This window comes from Apiospora aurea (genome assembly GCF_038362705.1).
Source record: "Apiospora aurea strain CBS 24483 chromosome Unknown utg000010l_segment0_segment0, whole genome shotgun sequence".
Lineage (NCBI taxonomy): Eukaryota > Fungi > Ascomycota > Sordariomycetes > Amphisphaeriales > Apiosporaceae > Apiospora > Apiospora aurea.
In genome coordinates this window covers 3,026,927-3,051,915 of record NW_027117397.1, presented here as the reverse complement: position 1 = coordinate 3,051,915, position 24,989 = coordinate 3,026,927, and the positions used below count along the sequence as shown (strand labels likewise).

At 54.2% G+C, this 24,989-nt stretch overlaps 8 protein-coding genes across 8 annotated transcripts; 3 read left to right on the top strand and 5 right to left on the bottom strand.

Annotated features, from left to right (window-relative positions):
- Positions 1-1,219: 1,219 nt before the first annotated feature.
- Positions 1,220-2,822, bottom strand: PG986_014924 (Hsp90 co-chaperone Cdc37; the record flags this gene model as incomplete). Its single annotated transcript, XM_066851146.1, has 4 exons — positions 1,220-1,339; positions 1,419-2,348; positions 2,404-2,721; positions 2,799-2,822. 4 exons carry the CDS (start codon positions 2,820-2,822, stop codon positions 1,220-1,222), a joined length of 1,392 nt encoding a protein of 463 aa, XP_066693384.1.
- Positions 2,823-3,793: 971 nt separating this feature from the next.
- On the bottom strand, positions 3,794-5,267 carry PG986_014923 (uncharacterized protein; the record flags this gene model as incomplete). The annotated part of the gene is made up of 3 exons (XM_066851145.1): positions 3,794-4,166; positions 4,286-5,126; positions 5,198-5,267. 3 exons carry the CDS (start codon positions 5,265-5,267, stop codon positions 3,794-3,796), a joined length of 1,284 nt encoding a protein of 427 aa, XP_066693383.1.
- A 704-nt stretch (positions 5,268-5,971) lies between these two features.
- On the top strand, positions 5,972-7,781 carry PG986_014922 (HASPIN protein kinase; the record flags this gene model as incomplete). The annotated part of the gene is made up of 2 exons (XM_066851144.1): positions 5,972-7,015; positions 7,065-7,781. 2 exons carry the CDS (start codon positions 5,972-5,974, stop codon positions 7,779-7,781), a joined length of 1,761 nt encoding a protein of 586 aa, XP_066693382.1.
- A 3,791-nt stretch (positions 7,782-11,572) lies between these two features.
- On the top strand, positions 11,573-13,818 carry PG986_014921 (uncharacterized protein; the record flags this gene model as incomplete). Its single annotated transcript, XM_066851143.1, has 2 exons — positions 11,573-12,304; positions 12,376-13,818. 2 exons carry the CDS (start codon positions 11,573-11,575, stop codon positions 13,816-13,818), a joined length of 2,175 nt encoding a protein of 724 aa, XP_066693381.1.
- Positions 13,819-15,063: 1,245 nt separating this feature from the next.
- On the bottom strand, positions 15,064-17,208 carry PG986_014920 (uncharacterized protein; the record flags this gene model as incomplete). Its single annotated transcript, XM_066851142.1, has 1 exon — positions 15,064-17,208. The coding sequence occupies one exon, from the start codon at positions 17,206-17,208 to the stop codon at positions 15,064-15,066; it is 2,145 nt and encodes a 714-aa protein (XP_066693380.1).
- A 1,479-nt stretch (positions 17,209-18,687) lies between these two features.
- PG986_014919 (uncharacterized protein) lies at positions 18,688-20,657 on the bottom strand (the record flags this gene model as incomplete). The annotated part of the gene is made up of 2 exons (XM_066851141.1): positions 18,688-18,802; positions 18,868-20,657. 2 exons carry the CDS (start codon positions 20,655-20,657, stop codon positions 18,688-18,690), a joined length of 1,905 nt encoding a protein of 634 aa, XP_066693379.1.
- Positions 20,658-22,689: 2,032 nt separating this feature from the next.
- On the top strand, positions 22,690-23,832 carry PG986_014918 (uncharacterized protein; the record flags this gene model as incomplete). The annotated part of the gene is made up of 2 exons (XM_066851140.1): positions 22,690-22,707; positions 22,792-23,832. 2 exons carry the CDS (start codon positions 22,690-22,692, stop codon positions 23,830-23,832), a joined length of 1,059 nt encoding a protein of 352 aa, XP_066693378.1.
- A 101-nt stretch (positions 23,833-23,933) lies between these two features.
- On the bottom strand, positions 23,934-24,753 carry PG986_014917 (acyl-CoA N-acyltransferase; the record flags this gene model as incomplete). Its single annotated transcript, XM_066851139.1, has 3 exons — positions 23,934-24,184; positions 24,259-24,447; positions 24,531-24,753. The coding sequence occupies 3 exons, from the start codon at positions 24,751-24,753 to the stop codon at positions 23,934-23,936; spliced, it is 663 nt and encodes a 220-aa protein (XP_066693377.1).
- Positions 24,754-24,989: the final 236 nt, after the last annotated feature.

Below are 24,989 nucleotides of genomic sequence, written 5' to 3'. Positions count from 1 at the left end.
GGGGGTGGGGCATCAGGGTATCCGAAAGGCTGTGCAGGTCGCAAGCGAGGTTTGAAAGAGGGAAACGACAACGTCAGTCGAGGGCTTGGTCGCCAATCGGCGTCACAGCTGCAGTGTCAAGACTCAAGAGCCGCCATCCCAAATAACAAGAACAAGAGACGGCCAGACCAGAGAGGCCTGATCCTGGCAGACAAGAATATGCAGAACGCGCGGCAGGTTTAAGTGGGGGCCCGTCCGGTAGTTGGCCTCCATGGGTTCAATGCTGGCTAACCTCCATGTTTACTACTATTCCAAGATCCCCTGATCTGCATCAAATAAACAAGGCTTTTTCACCAACTAGCCTACCGCCCATGTGGGTTTATGACTTTGTCACTCTGTGTCGGTAACAGGATCGACACAGCCCAGCCACGAGAGTTTTGCAGAATCGATAAAGGAACACAGTAATCAGCTTCTCAATCTTCCTTTCCATGTCGACCGATATCGTCGTCAGACGTTTCCGTTGCTGGGTCAGGTTCCAGGTGGTTGGTGGCTGCCCGCCGGCTGCCCGCTGTTGGACCGTTGGCTTTCCAATCAGGCTCGGGCTTCTTCCGCCGGCGCCGGCGCCAGGGCCGCGTCATTCCACATCCATCTTCAAGGTGGCTTATTCAAAGGCTTCAGAAGCCAAGGACTTTAGTAGCAAGTAGTACAGCGTAGTTGCTGAAGCGAAACATGAGGCTGGTATATGCGCTGGTCAATGTTTGCATGAAAACCACCAGTCGTAGTGAGACGCCGTGGCTCGTGTTAGGTTATGTATGTAGGTATTTGGCACCTGCGCAAGCTGGGCTCTGCCTCGCTTCATCAATCAGTGTTACCATTACGCGAGCTGGATGGCGCTTGTGGAAACACTGCCGTCTATTCTATTTTAAAGCATCCGCCACTAATTCAGTCCCTCCATACCTTAAGTAACCAAGCATCACAATTACACATCATGCTGGCAAAGGGGGTTTTTACATCGTCCTATTCTATGTGGTGTATTTCTTAGTCATTCATCATCGTCAAGGCGAAAGAAACTCCTCATATCTCTAATAGCCATGACAGTGACAGTGACAGTGACAATGCAGCGCCATGAACGCTCGCGGGATCCTCAAACGGAGTGCGGTCTCGGGCTTCAGGCCTCAGGCTTTTATATAGGTACTTACGCCAACATAGAAAACAAGAGCATAAAAAAGGTATCGGGCCCTTACTCCGGGTCGTCATTGTACGACTCTAAGGCTGCCCGTTCCTCCATATCCTTCAGATGCTTCTGTCCGTCCTCGGTCGTCGCATCGATAATCTCTTCCTCTAAACTCAAAATGTTGGCCTAAAGCGTGGCAATTCGTGTCAGCAATTGGCCATCTGAAGGAGCAGTCACGGGCTGTCGGGGATTAGGGTCCTCTTACCTCGCTCAAAAGCCCGACCAGCTCCTCGGCTTCGTCAACCTTCATCCGACCCAGAACTTCATTGACCTTATCCAGGCTGCCAGTCTCGAGGGCCTTCTTCATGTCAGGGGCAAACTTCTCGAAAATGGCCCGGCCCTGCTTCTCGGACTCGTCCTCGCTATTCTCCGGCGGGATTCGGATGTTAATGACTGTGCCGGGCTCCACGGCGTGTAGCTGGATCTGCTCGACGCCCGCATTACCAGACGCGGCCTCTTGAGCTCGCTCGGCGTTAATCTCCTTGCAGCGGCTCTGAATGCGTGCGTATGTTTCCGATACGTCCTTGTAGAAGACATCCTGCGCCTGGTGGCCCTTGGTGGTGATGCGCTTGAAGAACATGGGGACGCCGTCCTTGCCAAGGGAACGACAGTACTGTAGCAGCAATGCTTGGTGTACGCAGTTTCTGGCAAAATCGCCCTTGCCTTCGAGTTGAGCATCAAAGGCCATGACCAAAATGCCGTCCTGCTCCTTCTCCGAGAGAATTTGTGGGTGCGCTGCGATGAAGTTGTTGCTCTCGCGATAATCGTTCGACTTGATGTTGGCAAACCTCTTTCCATCCAGCGAAGCCTGTACCTCCTCGTCATCGTCTGGGTCCGAGGTAGTGGCGACAGCCTTGCTATCTGCGGGCTTGTTGATATCGAAGTTGGGGTTCAGCAGCTCGGGCTTGGACGAGGTGGCCTTGTCGCCGGGTTGCGACTTGGAGACATGGGAGCTGTCGAAACCAGTGTGGTAGCTATCGCTCGTAATCTTGCCCTGGTCCATCTTCTCCAGCTCGGCCATCTTCTGGAGGAGCTCCTTCTGTAAGTCCTGGACCTTCTTGAGGTGTTCGCCAATCTCTTCCACCATAGCACTGTAACGGTTTTCAGGCTTCTTCTCGTCCAGGGCCTTGTTCACCTGGTCCAGCAGCGTAGCCATCATCTTGGTGTAGGTGGGCATCTCTTCCTCGGACCCGTGTACACCCCTCGGGTCGCTTGGGCGGCTTGTCGTCACCCGCGCTGCCAGCGGATTCCATGACGGCCTGGAAGGCGACCTCGGCCGGGTTTCGCGTCTCGGCTTCGGCGGCATGACTCTTGAGGGCGTCCAGCAAGCTCGAAATGCGCTTCATGAGACCATCGTTGACGACCCGCTCGTACTTGAGGACCTCGATGTGCAGCTTTCGCTCTTGGCGCTCCTGGTGGATCTGGTTCTGCTTGGCCCGGATGAAGGATCGTTTATCGACATTGGGGTGGACCTCGACGTCGGAGTCGTCGCTGAGCTCCAGCGCATCCTGAACGCAACAAACGCTTCGGGTCAGTAGACGCGCAAGGGGGAAACCGATTTGCGGGCGCAGTAGCTGTTGCTTACCCATTTACTGTAGTCGACCGGCATAGTGGCGGTGTCGATGACCTTTGCAAGGGTGCAAGTTTGCAAGTTCCGAGTGTTCAAGAATATGACGAGCTGCAAATAGCTGTGTTTGGCCAGAGAAAGATTGTATCTGACCCAACGACGGACCGAGAAGCCATGCAATGCGTTTAGAAAGTTCTAGGGCAACTGGTTGCGCCCAATGGAATGTGGGGTTTCCGTCATGACCCCGCGATCTGGGATTTTGGTGCTGCCAGACAGCCACCCATCAATGAACACGCTGGTTCCTCGAGACATTAGACGTGCATACTGCTTTTGCCGTCCAGTTTATCATGGCACGTCTTGTTTATTTCAACGAGACGCTCGATTGACTATGCCCTCAACCTAGATTCGAAGTGGTATACGCGTAGTGGGACAACCCTGGTTCGAATTACAGATTAACATGGGCTCGCATCCTTGGATGTTTGACATCATTAAGATCCGGGTAAACGCCTGGCATACGGGTACCTACATCTTCTTGCCTACTGGACTAGGTAATAACCTAGGCACCCCATCCCACGTTGATTCAACGTCGATCTCGCACATCATGTATATGACACCCCTGCCTGAAGAGAATAAACATGGATTATCTATATATTCGGGTACGTCGGATACTCTCGGACAGCTCTTTGCACATAGCAACGAAGTCCCTTCAAATATCCGAAACTGAAATTACTTCTCTGAAGTTTCTTCCGAGTATGGAATTTTATGAATCTTGTTCTTGATCGGGCTTAAAGCCCATCCAAGGCGATAAGGGGCAATCAACCGACTTGACATTGACTATGATGATGCGCCTACTCATAACATGGCGACTTTTATGATGTTAACTGCTCCCGGTCAAACCCTGTGTGGAAACCAACACACAACGGCGATCCTTTTTGTTACACGATGCCCAATATATACGTGTGCATACAACGCTTTTATGGCTTCCCCCTGAGACTGCGGCCCCGGGCCTCAACTTAGGCGCGCATTGTTTGTCTTTTCGACTGCTTGCGCATCTGCTTCTCACGCTCCTTCTCGAGGAACTTCTTCTGAGTTTTAGCATCCATGGAGCTGAGCTCGGCATCGCGCTTAGCTTTTCGGGCCTTGTCACGCTCCAGGGCTCGCTCTTCAGCCTTGTTCTCCTCGTCGTTCTTCTGGATGGTCTTGACCAGCTCGTCACGTACCGATCGCACCTTCCGGAGAACTTCGGCTCTGAAATGAGCGGATGCAGCCAGATGGTCGGGGAATCGGAGGAAAACGTTGAATAACGGGGAAAGCATGTCGTAGTTGTTATCCGAAGGGAGCCTATACTTCAAGTACATGCGCTTTCGCGGAGTAGTCTCGTCGATCCTAAAGTAGTAGCCGTTAGAATAATGTGATACTCAATATGGTAATTTATAGATATCTGGTTTGAAAGCCAGTGGAATGACCGCTCCTGCCGTTGAATCTAAAACCAATAATGTACTTACTTGGTAGGCTTGTCAATGGGCTGATCGCTGATAATCAGATACTCGAACAGATCACCGGCCTTTTGAACAGCAGTAATCAGATCGTTGGTGAGGAGAGTATCCGTAATCTCGGCGCTTTCGCTCATAACCGTCAGGTAGTTGGGAAGCTTGGTGGTATCCTTGGTGAAAGTGATAGAAAGGTCATAACGGTCCTCTCGCAGCTTCTTCATGTTCTCCTTGTTGACAATGGCCCATACGAAGCCATCGTAGGTGCTCTTGGTGTCCTTGGTGCGCAGTTCAGCGGCACCGGGCATGGCGGGGACAATGGCAGCCTCTCTTCCATCGAAGGGGTAGGTGATGGCCTCGGCAATGTCCTGGGGCACGGCAAAGCTCTCAAAGAAGAAGCCCGAGGCAGTCTCGACGAACGTCATGAGCGGGTTGAAGCGTTTCTTCAGGGTCAGCTTGACGTCGGTAAAGGCCACATTCTGGCGGCCGGTGGCGTACGTCGAGAATTCAAAGAGGCTCTTCTGCTTGAAAATGCTGTCGGGCGACACATCGGACTGGGGCACACCACCAAAACCAACAAGGGAAAATTCGCTGGCAAGTATTGGGGTATGCGCCTTGGCCCACGCCTTGGCCTTGGCCTTGTTCAATCGCGTGCCGAAGAAGTGCAGAGTAAAGACGAGGACCATGGCCAGGAGGATGGCGCCTTCGGCCTTGAACTCGGACAGACTGTGACGTTCGTGGACATTGTACCATTTCGTGAAGGGCGTGGCCGTTGCGCCTGGGCTGCCGAGGGTGGCTCCGGCCGAATCGAAGGCAACAGGTGTTGGCGATGGGGCATCAGCAAAGTCGGCAAAGTCTAGAATATGTGCGCGAATGTCAGTTTCACTTCTCGTCAGTGCGTGAATTCGATGCTGGTGCGATGCTTACCCGAATCAGCAGAAGGCACTGCCGTCTCCGACGACTTGGTGCCAACGAAGTTTTTCAGAAAGTTGGCCATGGCTGCTGGCGTGCTGTGCTGTCGCTCTCGACCAATTGCTGCGAGATGCGAATGCGATGCGATGCGATGCGATCAATTGACACGAGACAACTACGGAATAGGTGTCTAGTGTGGACTGGGGAGTGCACGGCTCATGAAATCGAAATCGGGGACAGCTCCTGCTAGGAATCAGCTGTTGGTTTTCTCCACCTTCAGCTTCTCCAAACTCCGAAAAGTGTGGAGAAGACACCCTTCGCTTAGTTCACTTGGGACAGATAGGGAGAGCTACATGTGTCTGTGTGTGTAGAGTGGAAGTCCAGGTTTACACGGCTATGCTCCCATTGTCCCGGCATGATGATACCTTTCTGAATAAATAAAAGCAAATTCGCCATACTGCATGCTGCACCTGTACAATATAGGCAGAATAGCCGGTATCATTTGATTGCATGCAAGCTTGAATGCTTATCCAAAGTGTAATTGCAACCACCGTAGACTGATCACGTGGCCTAGCTGCTGCATTACGCCACTGCGTCAAGTGGCTGCTGTAGTGGCTTGATGTTTCAATCCCCAACGTCTTTCATGCTGTTGCTCCGCCAACCACGGGAGCTCAAGCCCATCATCAGATGTTACTTGCTTCAACGGCCGCAGCGACGACACTGGCTATGCTACCTACTGTACTAGGGGGAATCACGAATGACTGATGAAGCACGACTCAAGTCAACGCCATGTCGAAACAACCAGTCGTCCGGAAGTACGGGAAGCGCAACGTCAAGTCCAAGGCAGAACGACTCTTCGTCGAACTACCACAGACACCAGTGCGGGCTGCCCCCAAAAGCGTTCAACCTGATGTTCAGGATGGCAATGAAGATGAAGTAAGGGACTTGGCAAGCAGAATTGATCAAATCAAGATTCAGGATGAGAACAGTCTGTCCCGGTTGTCTACGCAGAAACCTGCTAGATCTACCCAAGCCAGGCGGGAACAAGAGGAACCAGAGCCTGAAACACCAAAAGCAGCATCTCAGGAGCTTGCAACACCAGAGCCTACGACGCCCGAGCCTGCAACGACAGTACCTGCAACACCAAAGTCTGCAACACCGGTGCCAAAAACGCCAGTAGTTGAGGAGGAGCAAGTACGGGAGCCGGCACAGGAGCCCACTCCAGAGCCTGATGAGCCGCCGGAAGAGATCGGAGATGAGGCGGAGACGCTCGTTCCTGAGATTGACCTGAGGGTGTTGTCGTGGTCCGAGGTTTGTCCCCCGGGCGATAAGATCGTGAAGATAGCAGAAGCTTCTTATGCAGAGGTGTACCGGGTGACCAATGAGAGAGGAACCAGCATCATCAAAGTCATTCGAATGGAGTCACCCATCAAACCACAGACCAAGGCCCAACAAAAGTCGGGCCTGGTGGATGAGGAGCCGCATTCCGAGGCTGATCTGATGGGCGAGCTGAAGATTTCCGAATGGCTAGCCGACGTCCCCGGGTTCGTCGTGTATAAAGAAAGGTATATCGTGCAAGGGAAGACTTGCAAAGAACTCCTCGAGACCCACCAGAACTTCCAGAAAAAAGCCAAGAGGCAAGACCCTGGTCGAGCTCAGTTCTACCCGTCGCCAAGTCGTTACTTGGATGGCACAAGGTTTCTTGTGGTGGAGTTGGGAGACGCTGGAATCGCTCTGGAGGATTTCGTTCTCAACTCGACGGACCAGCTATGGGACATATTCCTTCATGTTGCCATTGCTCTAGCTCGAGCCGAGGCTCAAGTAGAGTTCGAGGTAGGCAAATCCCTTCAAATCTAATGAACGATGTGACTAACATGAGCAGCACCGAGATCTGCATGAGGGCAATCTGTGTATCCGGCAGACAGGCGAGGCTGTCCTACCCGAGGACCGAGATACAGCGGCCTTCTTTGGACACTCGGGCCTTGAAATCACAATCCTAGATTATGGTCTGTCTCGCGCAAGAGGAGACTTAGATCTCGAGGATAGTGAGCCCATAGCGTATGACCTCGAGAGAGACCTGAGCATATTCACGAGTGAGCACGCGCCACAATGCAGAGTTTACAGGCAGATGCGATCCTTCTTACTACGTGGCGACCGTACATGCCTACCTCCCAAGGGCCACCAGGTCGCTTATCAAGAGGGCATTGACGGCCCCCTCTGCTGGGCGCTACATGAGCCCTATACGAACGTGTTGTGGCTGGCCTACATATACGAATACCTCATCGAGAACTTCCAGGGGTTGAAGAAGGAGCTGAATGGGTTCAAGCGGGCGACCAAGGACTTCTGGACCCATCTCAACCCGGAAGCCGACGACTCGATCCCCGGGTTTGCCAGCGCCAGCGACATCGTCATGTTCGCCGTTGAATCCGGCTGGATCGATACGGAGCAGCTGACGGAAGGCAGGACCGAGATCGAGAGGTCAATTTTGTCTGTCTTGGATGATCGCAGCTGCTTGGGGGATGGGTCGTCTTTACACGATATTAGCGAGGCATCGCTACGGCGGTCTCCTCGGCGCAATAAACAAAAGCATTCTGTTTAATACAGATTATACGAACTACATATAGATTACGACGAGAGCATAGAGATACGGCGCTTGGGGATTTGAGTTTCTACATATGGGGTGCACTCTTGAAGCCAGACGGTCACTGTACAAAGCGATAGCTGCATCGATATACTCGTCTCACATAGGACACACATTGTTCATAGACAGCAATATTCAGCGAACATTGGGATGATGGGGGATTTCTCTACCTGGCAGTGGGGGTATGCCAACGCCCGTTTTCACATGTAGGGCCCCTTAGAATACCTAGAGCTCTAGTCATCAAAAAAAATGCAACCACGTTAGCTCGCTACATACATATGCAATTACGATCGGGTTGCAACTGCGACCATAACCCCTTTTTGAGGGTGTGATTACGATGCATCAACCGCTATTGATCGAGTCACAGCTACAGTCAGTTGTACCCCTGAGCTTTTGCTTTCTTGTATGCCCTTTTGAGGGCCCCCGCCACTAGCAGGTATTATGCGTCTCCGTAACGTCGGTCGACTATGGATCGCGTCTTTCGATCGTCGTTCGACTGTTTCCTACAAATATGTTTGACATGGGGCCTTCGATATAATTCATGTTGGACAAGGGTTTGCGGCTTCCTCAATGAATCAAACTGCGCTATAGTGTTCGCCAAATTACAGTCTGACTTGCTCGGACAAGACCCGACGTCTGTCAATTGTTGTTGAAATGTTAGGAAGGAACCCCACGCCAAGATATCTACCAGATGGGTCGCCCAGACCAGACTAGGCCCCATGCTGCTGGGGATGTCGTCATAGATATTTCTGCGCGCAGATGTTCGTCCGGTCTCCGCCGGTTGAGAATCATCGTAGGATGCGATGCGATGCGATGCCGAAAGGCCATCTATCCTTCGGGTTTCCAGAATGCCCTGCTACTTGGAACGATTGTCGTGTAATTCCGATATGGAGGGAGGAGGCTCGGGGGTCTGCTCGTGGCAGCTCGGGGCCTAACACTTTAGCTCCCATGCATCAACTAGCCTACTTGCAGAAGTAGGTTCGTCTCCTCGGTTCATCTCCTCGGTTCATTCTACTTCGTGGGGCAGTAGATTCCGACTTCCCGATCGCTTATGCCGCTGAATTAATTCTGCCCTCCCTTTGCCGAAGATCGCGACGATCTTAGCAGCCTTGTTCTTGCTTGGGATCTGCGTTGGGACAGAATCTACCTACCTGCCCAAGTACTGCATGCGAGACACCAGCGAAAGCACGAGGCGAAGGCTAACGGCTGACAGATAACGTGGCTAAGACTCACCATACTGCAGAGCGTTGCCTCTACCGGTATGCATATGGCAAGTATTCCCTTCTAGCCAGTCTCGCCGTTTTTGCTACATGAAAAGCGCCGAACCCCTCCAGGTACGCGCTGCAGTCAGGGTACGTCACTTAGAAGCACCCACACTGGAAGGCTAACAGCCAGACAGCTCTCGATGCCGGTCCAGTGCCGCCGAATTTCTTACCCCCTGTCTGCGCGTGCGGGATGGGGCATGCGGGATGGGGCATATCTTGCCAGAAGCAACAATGGTATCCGCGAGAGTTCCCGGGTTGGGCATTATCCAGCAAGAAGCCGTGTATGCAACCCCATTCACGGAAAACGGCGATTCCATACTCCCATGTCGATGTCTACCCGTCTCTAGCGCCCTTCCAGGCTTCCTTTGTCCCAACCTCATTCGATCGCAAATCGACTCGACATGTTTCCCGCCATATGATGCCGCATCGGCCTTCCCCGTATCGGAGTGCTTTTCTTTCTTTTTCTACAGTACATGCAAGACCGTTTTCCCCTGCCCTCCCCTGCCGGTGAGCTGTCAGCTTATTAGCGGTTCTACTAATCAACCAACAGCCGTTGCTCCCATCCCGATGCAGTCAGGCCGTTGTGCCCCTGGTAGTAAGCCGCATGTCATGGATTTGCAGAAAGCCCAAAACCAACAACCCCTGCGCATTTCTGACCTATCCGATTCGGCCCTCATCAACTTGGCGCATGAGGCTGGACTATATCACGGCATGGAGCGCTCTTTAGTCTCATTTAGGGAAATGGCCTCCCCCTTCTATGTAGGGAGAGATCTCTTTCGCATTGCCTGATCGCGGCCGAACCCCGGCGGGGCCTAGCAGCCCACTGAGGCCGCATATGGAAGTTTTGTGCGCCCATGCTACCTCCCCTTCGCGAACCACCCATCAGATTATTGTGAGCTATCTCCACCTGAAGATTGGCCTACAATGTGAATGATTTCATAATACCGGGGCCGCTGCTCGCTACAGCTCAGTTCCTCCCAGTCCAACTGCTCAGGTCGCGCTGTGCGCCTGTGGTCTGCATTGTGATACTTACAGTGGGCAGAGGAACTTGCTTCTCCTTCCCGGGGCCACATTACCCCGGCACATATCGTGAGCTAGGCATTAGGAATGCCGAGAGCTGTGAAGTGACTAACATTGGCCATTCAGAGGGGCTCTTTTGTTTATCGTCCATCACATTTGCTCACATTTGTCATCAGCCTTTTCTTGACCGAAGTTGGCTTTTATGACACGGCATTACTGAGCATGCAATCAACACGCGGCCGAGCAATCTTACCATGCAGGTAGAGAGGACTTGGCCGCCCACTTGCTATATCACGTCTCTGCATATGTATACATATATCCTGGCTTGGTAAGGCCCATGACGCCATTCGTCAGTTCGAGTCGCCTAACCAGACCAGAGACCCGTGCCGAAAGAAACGAAACTTTTTAAACTCGTGGGGCGTGATGCGGCCGCCTTATGGGTCAGCATATAGTCGTATTGGAACTAAAAAGTACACCACAACCAACACTGGCACACATGGGGACAACAACAACCCCTGGCGAATCATGGTGTCTACCGGCTGGGAAAGGTAATTCCAAATTTGGTAGAATAACAAGAAATGATTCACGCCGAGTCTTCCTCCGCAGCGGTGAGGTGCAAGGTGGGAACCATACCCGCCCTGGACAAGAAGAGACTTGAGAGCAGCATGGCTCCTCACCTGCAGGTCCCATGTACTATTACTCGATCGTCAGGATGTGTGCATATACTAATATCGAGCTTTCTCCCTCCTGTCTCCAGGTACTTGGTAGGTTTTCTCCTCTGCGCTCGCCCAATATCCGAGTAGTATACTTTCACTCGCAGCCAAACATCTGACGGTGTCACTCTTTACTGAGCTCAACCGAGAGATTCCTCGTGCTCGGTTATAAAACGCTTCTTTGCACTCGACTTTCACACACAAAGAACATTGAACCTCCATAGCACTCGTCTTTCGACGGTATTTCAGACAGTAAGTAAGCATCTGCTCTTTTGGGGTATTGTTCTACGCCATTGCATTCGTTCTGTTTGGAAGCTATATCTGTACCCGCACCCCTTGAGCTCCCGCCCTGTACCGAGAGTGCTCAAGTGCAGGGGCACACGGCTCTCACGACTATTGTTCATAATCTTAACACGCCCTTGTTGTTTTGTGGCTTTTCTTTCCCATCCTCATTGCACTCGCCCTTTTTGGAAGAGGTAGTCTTAAATCCCTGTACCTGCTTTTCCGGTGCTGCTTACACTTCGGCGGCACCGGCCTGGTGGCATTTTCACTCTCTCCCCGGCCCGGCTCTCAAGCTCCGCCCTTTTCTTCCAAAGGAGCATTCCCTCCGTAGGCCGTTCTTAGTTGAAGCCAATATCTGCTCCTGTATTTAACATTGTCACAAATCAGCCTCCAAGTAACTTGCGTTTTCTGTTGTTTGTCTAACATATTCCCTCCTCAGTCAGTCGACAGTAAAACAACTACATCAGCCATGGCCGGACGTGTTTTCACCACGGCCGCACTCGTGGCCGGTAGACTCGCCGGCTTCTCGGCCGCTGCCGGCTGTCCCTACGCCGCTGCACTAGGAGGCCGGGCCGATGACGCCGGAGGAGACGACCCCTTGGCCCCCTTCACCATGGACGATAGCTCCGGCTACATGACGGACGACCTTGGCGGCCAGATCACCGACCAGGACAGCCTCAAGGTCGGTCCGAAGGGCCCTACTCTGCTGGAGGACTTCATCTTCCGCCAGAAGATTACGCACTTCGACCACGAACGAGTTCCCGAGCGAGCCGTCCACGCCCGCGGCGCCGGTGCGCATGGCACGTTCACCAGCTACGGCGACTGGAGTAACATCACGGCCGCCTCGTTCCTGAGCGCTGAGGGCAAGAAGACGCCCATGTACGTCCGCTTCTCGACCGTCGCTGGATCCCGAGGAAGTGCGGACACAGCCCGAGACGTCCACGGATTCGCCACTCGATTCTATACCGATGAGGGAAACTTTGATATTGTGGGCAACAACATCCCCGTCTTCTTCATCCAGGACGCTATCCGATTCCCCGATCTCATCCACTCGGTAAAGCCCTCGCCCGATAAGGAGATTCCTCAGGCTGCCACTGCACACGACTCGGCGTGGGATTTCTTCAGTTCTCAGCCAAGTGCCCTACACACCCTTTTCTGGGCCATGGCCGGTTTTGGTATTCCCCGAAGCTTCCGCCACATGGTAAGTCTTTGCCCCTGAAGTGCTCCGGGTGCTTCAAAATACACACATACTAACCATTACTGCTTAAATAGGATGGCTTCGGAATCCACGCATTCCGTCTCGTGACAGACGAAGGCAAGTCCACGCTCATCAAGTGGCACTGGAAGTCGAAGCAGGGAAAGGCCAGCCTGGTCTGGGAGGAGGCCCAGATCGTCTCCGGCAAGAACGCCGACATGCACCGACAGGATCTCTGGGACGCCATCGAGTCCGGCAACGGCCCCGAGTGGGAGCTCGCGATCCAGGTCATCGATGAGGAGCAGGCCCGCGGCTTCGACTTTGACTATCTTGATGCTACCAAGATCATCCCCGAGGAGTACGCCCCGCTCCAGAAGCTGGGTGTGATGAAGTTGGACCGAAACCCGACCAACTACTTCGCCGAGACTGAGCAGATCATGTTCCAACCTGGTCATATCGTTCGTGGTGTCGACTTCACCGACGACCCTCTGCTTCAAGGCCGCATCTTCTCCTACCTCGACACTCAGATCAACCGCCACGGCGGCCCCAACTTCGAACAGCTCCCCATCAACCGCGGCCGCGCCCCCGTGCACAACAACAACCGCGACGGAGCGGGCCAGATGTTCATCCACAAGAACACGGCGGCCTACAGCCCCAACACGCTGAACAAGGGCTACCCGCAGCAGGCAACCCAGAAGCAGGGCCGCGGCTTCTTCACGGCGCCCGACCGCGAGGTCTCGGGCAAGCTCGTGCGCGCGCTCTCGTCCACCTTTGACGACCACTGGACCCAGCCGCGCCTCTTCTACAACTCCCTGACGCCCGTCGAGCAGCAGTTCCTCGTCAACGCGATGCGATTCGAGGCCTCGCAGCTCAAGTCGGAGCAGGTCAAGAAGAACGTCCTCACCCAGCTCAACCGCGTCAGCCACGACGTCGCCTCGCGCGTCGCTTCGGCTTTGGGTATGGAGGCCCCCGCCGCCGACCCGACTTACTACCACGATAACACGACCATGGGCATCTCCATTACCAACGCGACCCTCCCCACCGTCGCCACCCTCAAGGTCGGCATCCTCACGACTGCCAAGTCGATGAAGAGCGCGACCGCCCTCAAGGAGCGCCTCGCCAAGGACGGCCTCGTGCCCGCCATCGTAGCCGAGTACCTCGCCGACGGCGTCGACAAGACCTACTCGGCCGCCGACGCCACCGACTTCGACTCCGTCGTCGTCGCGGCCGAGGCCGACCAGGCCGGTCTGTTCGACAGCGCCACCAAGAAGGCCTCGACCCTCTTCCCCGCCGGCCGGCCCCTGCAGATCGCGAACATGGCCTACCTCTTCGGCAAGCCCGTCGGCTACTTTGGCGGCAACGGCACCGTGAGCAGCGCGGCGCTGTCCGACGCCGGCTTCAAGAAGGACGAGCCGGGCATGTACACGGGCTCGTCGGATATGGAGAAGTTCGTCGAGGACGTCAAGAAGGGGCTTGCGACGTTCAAGTTCACGAACCGGTTCCCGTTGGATGACGAGTAAAGGAAGGGGTTAGACGATGTTTACGTTGAGATGATTTTTTTTTCGATTTGCCCCTTATTTTAATTAGAGAAGTGAGCTTGCGCTCATAATGGCTACGACATGAGTTAAATGAAGAATAAAAGTTCGATTACAAGTTCCAATTGTCAGCCCAAGAAACCCGCGGGATGAAATCTGCTTTGGACAGTCTTACTCGGTTTCGAATCAGAAAAGGAAGACTGTCACAGCTTCCTTCCATCTGTGTATTTATCACACGAGACCAAGCAGAGCCTAACAATTTACCATTTTCGGTCAGACAAGGCTCTCCTATTGGATCGTCCGACTAGCTGGCTTTCCTATGCACATCCTGGCAACAAACACCCGGCTGCCAGGTGTTAGAGAGAGAGGGAGGGGGCGCGGGCGCGGGGAGCTGACTGGTGATTCGAGTCATCCAAGCGAAGGTGAGGTGATCCCAGGGGCAGAGGTGAGGCGCTTGCATGGCGTTCATGAGAGGGAGAAGCAACTGGTCCTTTGGATCGAGGACCGTTACTGTGAGACTCGGAAAAGAAAGAGGTATTCTTGCCCTCACCCCACATAACGGGGAATATCAGAGAAGAAGCCACATCCACGCCCCCTACTACTCCCACATGCTGCGGCCTATCCTGCGGCCAGCTGGTCCCATAGTAACACGAGGGCCCCCCATCTCTCCCTGCATACTCATGCATACAAGGGGATACACGTGATGAATTCTTGCTGTATGTAAGTATGTTTTGCATATGTCGTGCGTTTTCCCGCTTCACTACCGCATAATGTCATGGGCACGTGAGAATATGTGCCTATATATAGTACGGGGGTACTTGTCTATGGTTCCTTAATATCTCTTTGGAAATGGCCCATGGCAAAAGCGAACGAGTCGATTACAATCCCGCTTGCACTGGTATATAGTCAAAAAGACTCGGAGGTGTGTATAAGTTGTACTAGTATAAATATGTAAACTGTATGAAATGTAGCGTCTGGGTATATCCCCCTTCCTTGACTGTGACAGCACCGCCTCCTGAGCAGAGAAGCCCAATGTGTGCTCACCAATGTCAACCTCCACCTCCACCACCTGCCCTCTCCCCCGGACTGCTCGGGACTCTCTCGAAAAAAAGCCATCAAGTAACATAACGTCTAATGAAATGTACATATCCCTCTTGTTGCTAACTAATCTTATGCAAAACCTTTTTTTTCTTTTTTCTTTTGTTCTAATCAAACTTGTGCGTTGCCATTTTACGCCGCCCTGTCATTGATAACACGCTCTGCAGCCTCAGCCAAACTGATCTGAGGAGTGAACTGCTGGGGACGCTGCTGCTGCTGCTTCTGCTGATGATGGGGATGATAACTCGTCCGCCGGCTCCACTGCCGCAACTCGACGCTGCCGCGGCGCGAGTGCGAGGGCGTGTTACCCCGAGACGCGACGCGGCTCCCGGGCAGCTCCTCCTTTCCGAGGTACTCGACATTATAACGGCCCCCCACCGCCGCCACCACCACAACCGTAGGCGCGGCGGCGGAATTGCCAGTCCCGTGCTCGACATCGCCGCCGCCGTCGGTCTCGGGCACCACTCCAGCAGCAGCAGCGTCGGCTGCGTTGTTGTTGTTCTCCTCCTCGCCGCGCGAGGCCAGGGTCTGCGCGAACCTGGAGCGGTGGCGCAGCCAGGGGCCCTTGCAGTAGACGACGTAGACGCTCGCGGTGAGCAGGAGGGCGAGCGCGAACAGGACCATCATCATGCGGAACTTGCCCACCTTCTCGAACAAGGGCACCGCGAAGGGGGTCAGGATGCCCGCGAGGAAGTCGCGGGCCCAGCCGTTGCCGCCCGTCGCGGACGCGGCGTAGACGCCGTAGGCGCGCAGGGTGTAGTCGATGGTGGCCATGTAGATGGCGTAGTTGGCGATGCCGATGAGGCAGCTCGCGAGCATGGAGGGGAACCAGTGGACGTGGTCGGTCACGCCCGGGAAACAGGCGACGAAGGCGAAGACGAAGAGGCCGAGCGAGAGGCAGGGGGCCATGTAGTTGAGCCACCACAGCCGCGCCTCGTACTGCGCGTGCTCCGAGGCCGGGTTCGCGGTCCGCAGCGCCGTGTTGCGCCGGATGGCCGGGATGAAGGACAAATAGCAAATCACGTAGCCGAAGCCGATGGGGATGAAGGCGAGCGAGACGCCGATGGTGCTGAAGCCCCAGCCGCTGCCGCTGGCGTCGCGGCCGTAGATGATGGCGAAGCTCTGCACGAACATGAAGATGAGGGCGTCGGAGAAGCCGGACAGCAGCGCCAGGGCCGTCACGATGGGCTCGCGCAGCAGCATGCCAAAGGGCCGCCACTGCGCCTCGGCGTACTCGCGCCAGCTGAAGCCGCCGTCCTCGCCGAGCTCGCCGGGGCCGTAGACGTGGGCCATGGGGTTGTGCTCGCCGCCGCCCGACTTGAGGGCCGCCTTGCGCAGCTCCTTGGCGACCGTGTCCATGACGACGGTGGAGCGGGTCTCGGGCACGGTGGCCAGGTGGACGAGCTGGACGGCGCCGCCGAAGAGGAGCTGGATCCACATGCACCACTGCCAGGGCAGGTTGGCCTCGATGAAGCCGCCCGCGACGGCGCCGACGATGGAGCCCAGGAGCGAGGCGAGCGACATGAAGTTGGTGGCGTACTGGAACCAGGGGTCGTCGGGGCCGTACATGTCGGTGATCATGGCCAGGGTGACGGAGCCGCCCGCGGTGGACAGACCGCCGAGAGCGCGCGCGGCGATCAGGGTCGGGAAGTTGGGCGCCAGCGCGGCCAGCAGGCAGAAGCAGTTGACCAGGAACATGGACAGCTGGAGGACACGGCGGCGGCCAAACTCCTCGGACCACGGCGCCCACAGCTCACATCCGAAAGCGTAGGTGATGAGGAAAGCGGCGGCGCCCCAAACGGCCTGCGAGGTGCTGACGCCGTAGTGGGCGGCGACGCCGTTCTGGGCGTTGGAGTACAGGGTCGTGTTGAGGTTCATGGCGAGCTGGGCCAGGCCGGCGACGATAAGGATGCACCATTTCTTCCTCTGGGTCCACGCGGTCGCCAGGCGGGAGGCGTAGTGTACCCGCTGGATCAGAACTCGGTCATCGTCATCATCATTATTGCCGTCGACTTTCGCGCCATTATTCGCATCATGGCCGTTGCCGTTCGGAACCAGGGAGTTGAACCTGGCATGAGGCGCATCAGAGGCCCTTGCAGCGGTGCTGTCACCACTGGCTGGGACGTCGGTGCTGGCCTGGACTCTGGTAGGTCTATACACGAGAGGAGGAGGATCCCTAAACGTAAGGGTTGGTTGTTGGGTCTCCTTATCGCCCCCGGTCTTCCAGGCCGAGGAATTCCGGAGGGCGGAAAGCTTTTGGTTGAATGAGTTCGTCATAGTGTAGTGTATAATGAGAGAAAGATGGGGAAGATAGATAAGTATTGATCAACTAATTGGGGGACAGCTATCAGGTTATATACCCCAGTTTACGACTTGCTTGCAAGAACGGAGAAAGGCACATATCCAGAGACTCAAGGGAACCAGGTTGGGACGTTATACACGGTGGATCGTGAAGCACGCTGGTAATGGCAGATACAATATAAGGTTGGCGGACTACGTGGTTGTCTCGAGCCCAATACGGCAGAGTTCTTACTGTACGTAGGTTTTAGCGTATTGTCCGATGGTAACAACTCTAGAAATGAAGATATCGTGAAAACAAAGTTTCTGTGGAACAGACAATGCTGGCTAATGTTGATCTATATCCGGCAGGCGGTTCTCGAAGCAGATGAGCGCGCGTTGTCTCCGAAAATGGGTTTCGTAGAAACTGGAGCTGATCAGTTCGAATCCACACCAGAACTCGGTCAACTGCTCATAAAACTTTGTATCGGAGACAGGTTCGTGAGCTTGGCCGATCCTGGCCTTTGCTCGACTTGGTTGATGGACATATCCAAACCTCCCGAGGCAAAGAGAACTCCACTGCTGCAAGACGGATTTGAGGGGGCAACCACGACAGTCTGAGGTCTGAGTATTCCTTGGTGTCGAACAAGTATGCGTTTACAGCACTGCCCCTTCGATTCGGAAGAACGACGATGGGTAATTAGTTGGGAGGCATGGCTCGGTATAGGAGTAAGAAACCCACCCGGCCGGGAAGCCAGGAATCATGATCAAGTTGGCAGGAGAGAATCTCGCCACCTCTGTGCTTCTAAACATGCAAGCAGCATTAACGTGTCCATCGATAAGTCAGATAACTGATAAGTTGTTGCAAGATAAGGTCTTCCTCCTTTCATATGGACAGGGTCGTTGTGAGGGCGATTGAGCACTAATGGGATAATTGGCGAATTTGCTTGCAGAGTTGATAATAGCCTCAAGTGGACCGAGGTAGGCACCAGTATTTGCAATGATTCAACTCTATTTGAGGTTCGTCCGACCACCGCCATCATGAAATAATGTGAAGAATATATATAGATCGTTCCTCTCTATATACCGAAACGACTTTGGGGGTATATTCATGTTCCCATCTCAGCATTCATTCCTTCGATACACCTACTCAATACAGCGGCTGAAACAAGAAAGGGGAGGGGGAATCAAGTTGTACAAGAGACTGACATCCATCACCGCCCAATTTTTAGGCTTCCTAGGGACCATAGATCGCAACGGACCGTACCCGGAAACGAAAAAGACAACCACAAACTCCCCGCCAATTGGACCATCTAAATGAGAAAAACTCCTCCCATATGCTGATGTGCATGCAGATAAAACACTTAATCAACCGTATCGCAATACCAAAATCTTGCCGGCAGTCAACAGACGGCAGTTGGAAAATGCAGATAATGGCCGAGCATGACGACGATGCAGGGCCTTCCTAATTTAAGGGGCCTATTGCATGGGCTTCTTTCCCGCGGCCTCTTTGGGTGTGCTTACAGGAGGAGCACTGGTTGTGCCGGTGGAAAATCCAATATTATCGCGGTCATCATCAATGACCCGACCGTATCTGTGTCACCAGTTAGTTCCACTCATCATGCATCACGGCCGGGCTAGGCGGGGGGTTGTACTGACTCTAGTAGTAGCCTGAAAAACCAGACCTCAAAATCCTCATTTCGAAGAGTCTTATTCGCCCACTCCCGTTTTTGGATGGTCAGTTTCTCGACCTCCTTCTGGCTTGTGGTGCCGTCACCAAAGTACCGGACGGCCTCGAGCCACTCATCGCCCTGCAGACTGAGCGGTATGTAGTGGACCCATGGCTTCAACCAGTCCATGTGCCACTCGCGAAATATGGCCCATTTGAAAGCCATGCTTCGGCTCTTCAAGAAGGCATAGAAGCGACCACTGAAAGCGTTGCCGTCAATGTCGAGCAGGTACTTGTACCGCCAAGCATCCTGCTGTTCTACACGGTCCTTGATGGTGAAAAATTCCCGCTGGGCTTCGCAGTCGCCAGGGTCACACTGGCCAATGTGGCTGAAGAAGATGTCCATGATCTCTTTGTAGTCGCCGCGGTTGACCAGCTTCGACTCCCAATGCTGACTCGTCCCGAATCCGGTGTTGACTAGAATCTTGGCCTGATCCGCCGCATTGACCTTCTGCACGAATCGCTGGCGATGCTGGCGGCGCCAGCCACCGTTTCTGCTAAACCCACCAGTGGTGCTTCCGCGCCAGTAGAACTTGTCCTCCTTCTCGCTCCAGGGCCTGTCAAGTTCCTCGTTATAGGTGACCTTTCCGTACCAATACCAAGGGGAGGGGTAAATAATGTCCGAGTAAGACGAAAGCTTCGACTGCGAGAAGATGGGGAACAGGTCATGGACAATGTTGTAAGCGTTTGGGCGGTCGAAAAAGCCGTAGCTCGAACTGAGCGAGGGCGAATTGCAGATGTCGGACATGGCCGTGATGTTGTATACGAAGCCCAACTCCCCAAGGGCATACTTGGAAAGATCGTCCTTCTTGTCCTCATCCTCGAGGCCTCTCGCGGGGCTCTCTGGTGGGCAGGATAAACGCGAATGTGTCCAGGTTGGTTGATGCGCGAAGACGTTGAACCGGGTTAGCTTGCTCTCCTCCAGTTTGGTCCCGGCGCTCAAGCCCTTCGGTTGTTTCGTGAAGTTGTTCTTTGGCTTCTTCCGCTCATTCGCTGCTGGCATGTTGACCTCCCTGGCCTTCTTAACGAGCCTGGATAGGTCGTCATGCGGCACCATTACCCGTGGCTCGTCGTGGAGATTGAAGCACAAGTCCATGCTAGGTAGCCAATGGACGAACTTGTCCATCATCCCAGCGGTTGCCTCGCGTTGCCAATCGCCGCCTCCCTGCATGTATGATACTTTCCCGTCGCGCACCAAGACTCCCAGCAACTGATTGTCGAACCCTAAGGCTTCCTGGGCTCTCGCGCGGATGGTGGCTGGTTTGAGCCCCCAGAAGGGCGTCAATGCGTCGTGGATGTTGTCGAACTCATCGATAAGTTGGACGTTCCTGGCCTTGGCGAAGGCGAACCATTTATCGAAGTTGGGGGGTGGAGGGATGTTGTATCGCCTCCGGTATTCTGCGACGGCGTCTTCGAGCGTCTTCGACTGGCCCTCCTTTAGCACCTTGAACTCATGCTCGGCCTTATCGATCAGGTGTCGCATGGGATGTACGCCGATTGGTGGGGCTTGCGGCGTGGGATCGTATGCTTCGGGTGGCGGCGCGGCTGTGTCTTCTAACGAGGCCGCGGTGGTGCCGTGGTGTGATGCCGCCGAGGCTGGGAATTTTGTTCCGATGTTGGCGGCGGGGGTCGAGACGCGCGACAGGGACATGACGCAAATGACGAAGAAGACGAGGGCTGCGGTCAGGAGCACCTGCCGAGGTCGCATTCGTGCGCCCATGGCTGCTGGACTGGCAGCAGCACCGCTGAAGGTTTCCCTGACTAGATGAGATAGTGAGCGGCAGTCCGGTGGTGGGGGTCTGGTTTGGTGAGGGATTCGGGGCGACTATAGGAGGGGACAAGAGACGTCACGACGGACAGAAAGGACTCCTTTGACCACCCAAAAAGGAAGAAAGGGATCGTGGCAAGAAGATTATGAGGACTGGGGTTGGCTAACGATTGACAAGACGACGCTGCGACATTTGGACCGGCCAGAAAGTCATCTGAGGTGTGGGGGAAACTCAGATTGTGGTTGTCTGGGGAAGAAGGGACGATGGTCTAATGGCATAGGCCGCGATGGTGTGCTACAGCTACCATGCGTGTGTCCTGTCTGGTCTCGGCTTGGTTCCTGGGCTTGGTTCCTGGGCCTGGGTCTCTGGAGTCTGGCGTCTGGGTCTTTGATTCTGCCGTGCTGGGAACTCGCTGGTGCTGGACACTAATAAAGCTTAGTGGGAAATGAGAGACGTGATATGTGGAGGCCAGTAGATGTGATACGTCACCTACCTCGGGTCGACTCGAGCATTGGCAAGAGGTAGGCGCTGTGCAGCAACTATAAGGACTTAACATAGAAGTAGGTAATCTTGCGATGGACGGATTTGATGGCAGTTGCGAAGCCGACTTGCCCAGGTCGCGACAGGTGCTGTCTCTTTAAAAAACCGTCGTGGCCTGCCAGGTTTCACCGCGGAGGGAGTCGTTCTTGTCCTTCCTGGTCACCCGTTTCGTTACATAGAAAAAAGTGGCACCAACTTCAACGCTCTTCGAATCAGGGATACCTACCTGCTCAAGTATTCATCAACCAATGGAAGGAAAACCAACGTTGCCGGCTCATTGGCAATGTCGGTTGGCCACGTCGTTCCAGGCCCCGGGTGCGAGGACCGGACGAGCTCTCGAATCAATGGACCAGACTTCATTTCCTTTGCGCGCTTCTCTCCTTGCATCTTTCGCCGAAAGGAGCAGGCAGGTTAAAAAATCGATTGCTTTGCCGCGGTGTGGTGTGAGGCCGTCTGCTGTTGCTGATCCCTGTTTCAATTAAACCCACATGCTAGAGTGCCCATGACGCGTAATTGGGGGGTTGCATTGCACCTCCGACCGTTGCGGCACGGCAAGCAAACGACACGACGGACTCATTTTGAACGCTTTGAACGCTTTGTTTTGAAAATCCGACAAATTGAGAACTTGGGCAAAGCCATTGGCTGCTAGCTGAAATAAATACAACCTGTTGCCCAGTGACATCAGCTTACGGGCGCAACTTTCAGGGCTGACATGTGCGAGGCTTAGATACATGGGTTCTCAGCTTCGGTGGATACAAGATCCAAGGCGAGTAGGGCCAATATGTAAGTAATTTGTTAGTGATACCTCACAATGTCTGCGATGGGCACGCCTTCCCATTGGTTGCGAGCATGTCCGTTTTCTAGCTTGATCATGGGGTCAGTAGGAAGCGAAAAAGGCATAGGACTAAAAAGTCCTACCATCTCAAGACAATTCGGATAACTTTAGGTATATTTGGTTTTCTGAAACGACAGTTCGCATGCATCAATGATCGGATATGCTACCGAAAAAGGCATACGTTCAATCTTTCGGTAGAGGGCGGCAGTTGTACAACTCTCGTGAGACATGCGTCAAAGCGGCGCAGTGCTGGCGCTGAAATCCAGCCCATCATCCGGGCCGGCCCCGGCATGCCGTTTCCATGTGGGACGGGGCCATCTGGAGATTCTGACAATATCAAATGGAATAATTCTACAGCCAATCCAGGTGCTTTCTCGAGAGAGTTTGCATTTGAGCTTCCCCAGCTGTCTACAAGACCACGGATCAACATTGAAGACCAATTCTTGGGCTATCCCCCGCATGGCCGAGGCGCTTCCCACCCCCGCATCTAGGCCCCGGCATGATCATCGTTTGGCGGATATTCCACCGTTGTATTTAGTTTTAGGACATCACCACATAGAAGCTAGGAAGCATTCAGAGCGTTTCCGCATACACTCTACTACCGATATATGCTTCGCAAGTCGGCAGTAGCCACTATGTGACAATACCCAGGATGGCACCCACCATCGAACTCCCAGCCGACTCCCCTGATCTACACTTGAGCCCCCCAGCCGACCCCGGAAGAATGCGCCCAGATCTGGTCCGCCACCGCGGCCTCGTGGAAGGACTCACTGACCCTTCCCGAGTATCTCGCCGAGGCCCAGTACCTTGCAACGGTCCCGCTTGCCCGGGACGGAGGCATGACACGGTGGATTTTTGTCAACAAGAAGCTACCGCCCGGCCAGCGGCAGGCCTTCTGCTCCTGCGAGGCTTTCCAAAAGCGGGCTCTCTTCAGCGACGAGAGGGGAAATGTCGAGGAGTGCATCGTTTATGGCGTCGCTAGCGTTTTCTGCCCGCCGGAGTACCGGGGCCGCGGCTACGGAACCCGCTTCATGAAGGAGCTGGCCAAGGTACTAAAGCGCGGATGGCAACCTGAGTTAAGTAGGAAAATCATTGGTAGCATTCTGTACTCGGATATTGGGAAGAAATACTATGCTAGACTGGGCTGGCTGCCCAACCCAAGAAATGGGCACTTCGTGTGCCCGCCTGTGGAGGTGAAGAAGTCAGAGCTGTCGGTGCAGCTGATTCCTGAGTCGGGACTTAAGAAGCTCTGCCACAGGGACGAGATTATGGTCCGTAGAGCAATGGCAACGCCTAGCACGATACAAAAACGGGTAGTCATCCTGCCAGAACTGGATCACATGCTGTGGCATATCCGAAAGGAAGATTTTGCTACCAAACACATCTTCGGCAAGAAAGCGGAGGCGAAAGGGGTTATCGCCGGAAACCCTGGCAAGCAAGTGTGGGCATACTGGGTGCGCCGCTACTATAAGCATCCAGACCATCCTTTCGATGAGGATGGCGGAAACGTCCTCTACATCCTCCGCCTCGTGATAGAAGGCGATTTCACTGCCAACAAGCCATCTGAGGGCCATTTATCGCTAGCAGCGATAGAAGCATATACGGAGCAGGCTGCCGCGCTTCAGGCTGTGCTCCAGGCCGCCCAGACGGAGGCGGCGCGATGGCGACTGGACCACGTGCATTTGTGGGAGCCTTCCCCATTGGTGCACAGTCTCCTCGAGCAGAGCAGTTTCAATACCGCCTGGGTTTAGAGACAGGAGGCTAGTATTGCGAGTGCGCTGTGGTTTACGGATGACGGCAATGCTGTAGAGGAAGCCTCGGTCTGGCTTAACAATGAATACTATGCGTGGTGCTAGGTAGGGCAGTAAGTGAAAACAATTTCCTCGTAAATCTGCGTCTCGATACCATCGTCAACATGTATGGGCAAAGAAATAGTCTCCCCGGCAGTGAATCCGTTCTTCTCGTAGAAAGGGGCCGCTTCTATGGTGCTCTCCAGGTACAAGGGCACGCCACTCGCCTTGGACTGTTGTATGCCCCATTGTACCAACAGGCGGCCAGCTCCATGGTGGCCGAAGTTAGGATCAGCACCGATGAAGGAAAGGTCTGGTGATTGCATTTATATCATCAGTAGAGAAAGAGTAGAAAGTGAGGCCCCGGCAAAGCGAAGGTGCACATACGATAGCAAGGAACACCTCCGACGGCGGAACGGCTCTCAACCTCGAAAGCTTTGGCCATCCAAGCCCTGAGGGTTTCGAGATCAGTACCCTCTGGCCATATCCAAGGCGGTTCGACGTAGTCTTCGCCGGGAAGGACTGGATGTGACCACTTGGCAAATGCGACTACTGCGCCAGCGGTGTTCTCCGGGCCTGGTGGGGAAGTCAGTAGTTTGCTCATCACGGGGTATATACCAAATCTCTGGTTATCGAGAGCCACAACTATAAGTCCTTACCATCAGAACTTGTCACCACGAGGACAGTTATCTTTGGATCGTTTATGTCGGCGACAGCTTTGTCCTTGATACATTTTTGCAGTTCCTTGCGTATAGCGAGGGTGGGGAATTGGGCATGGAGCATGGCGTTACAGCCAAATGCTGCCATGTGAATCTCCGCGATCCGGGATGCATCTTCGCGAACCGCAGTACGCATATGTAGTTGGTTAATTGTCGTAGCCATAATTTAGTCGATGATTATCCGTCGCAATCCTCAACTTTGTTGGACAAGGGAATAGTAAAACCATGAGGAAGGTGATTCGATCGAGCATCGGTAGCTTACTCCGGAGTCCGGGATGCTAGCGCACAGCCGGTCATGTCCCGTTCCGGCGTGGAAACCTTGCGGATAGGATGATTCTGGCGTAGATTGTCAACCACCTAAAGATAGGATATATATATTGTCCACCGAAGTCAATTCTA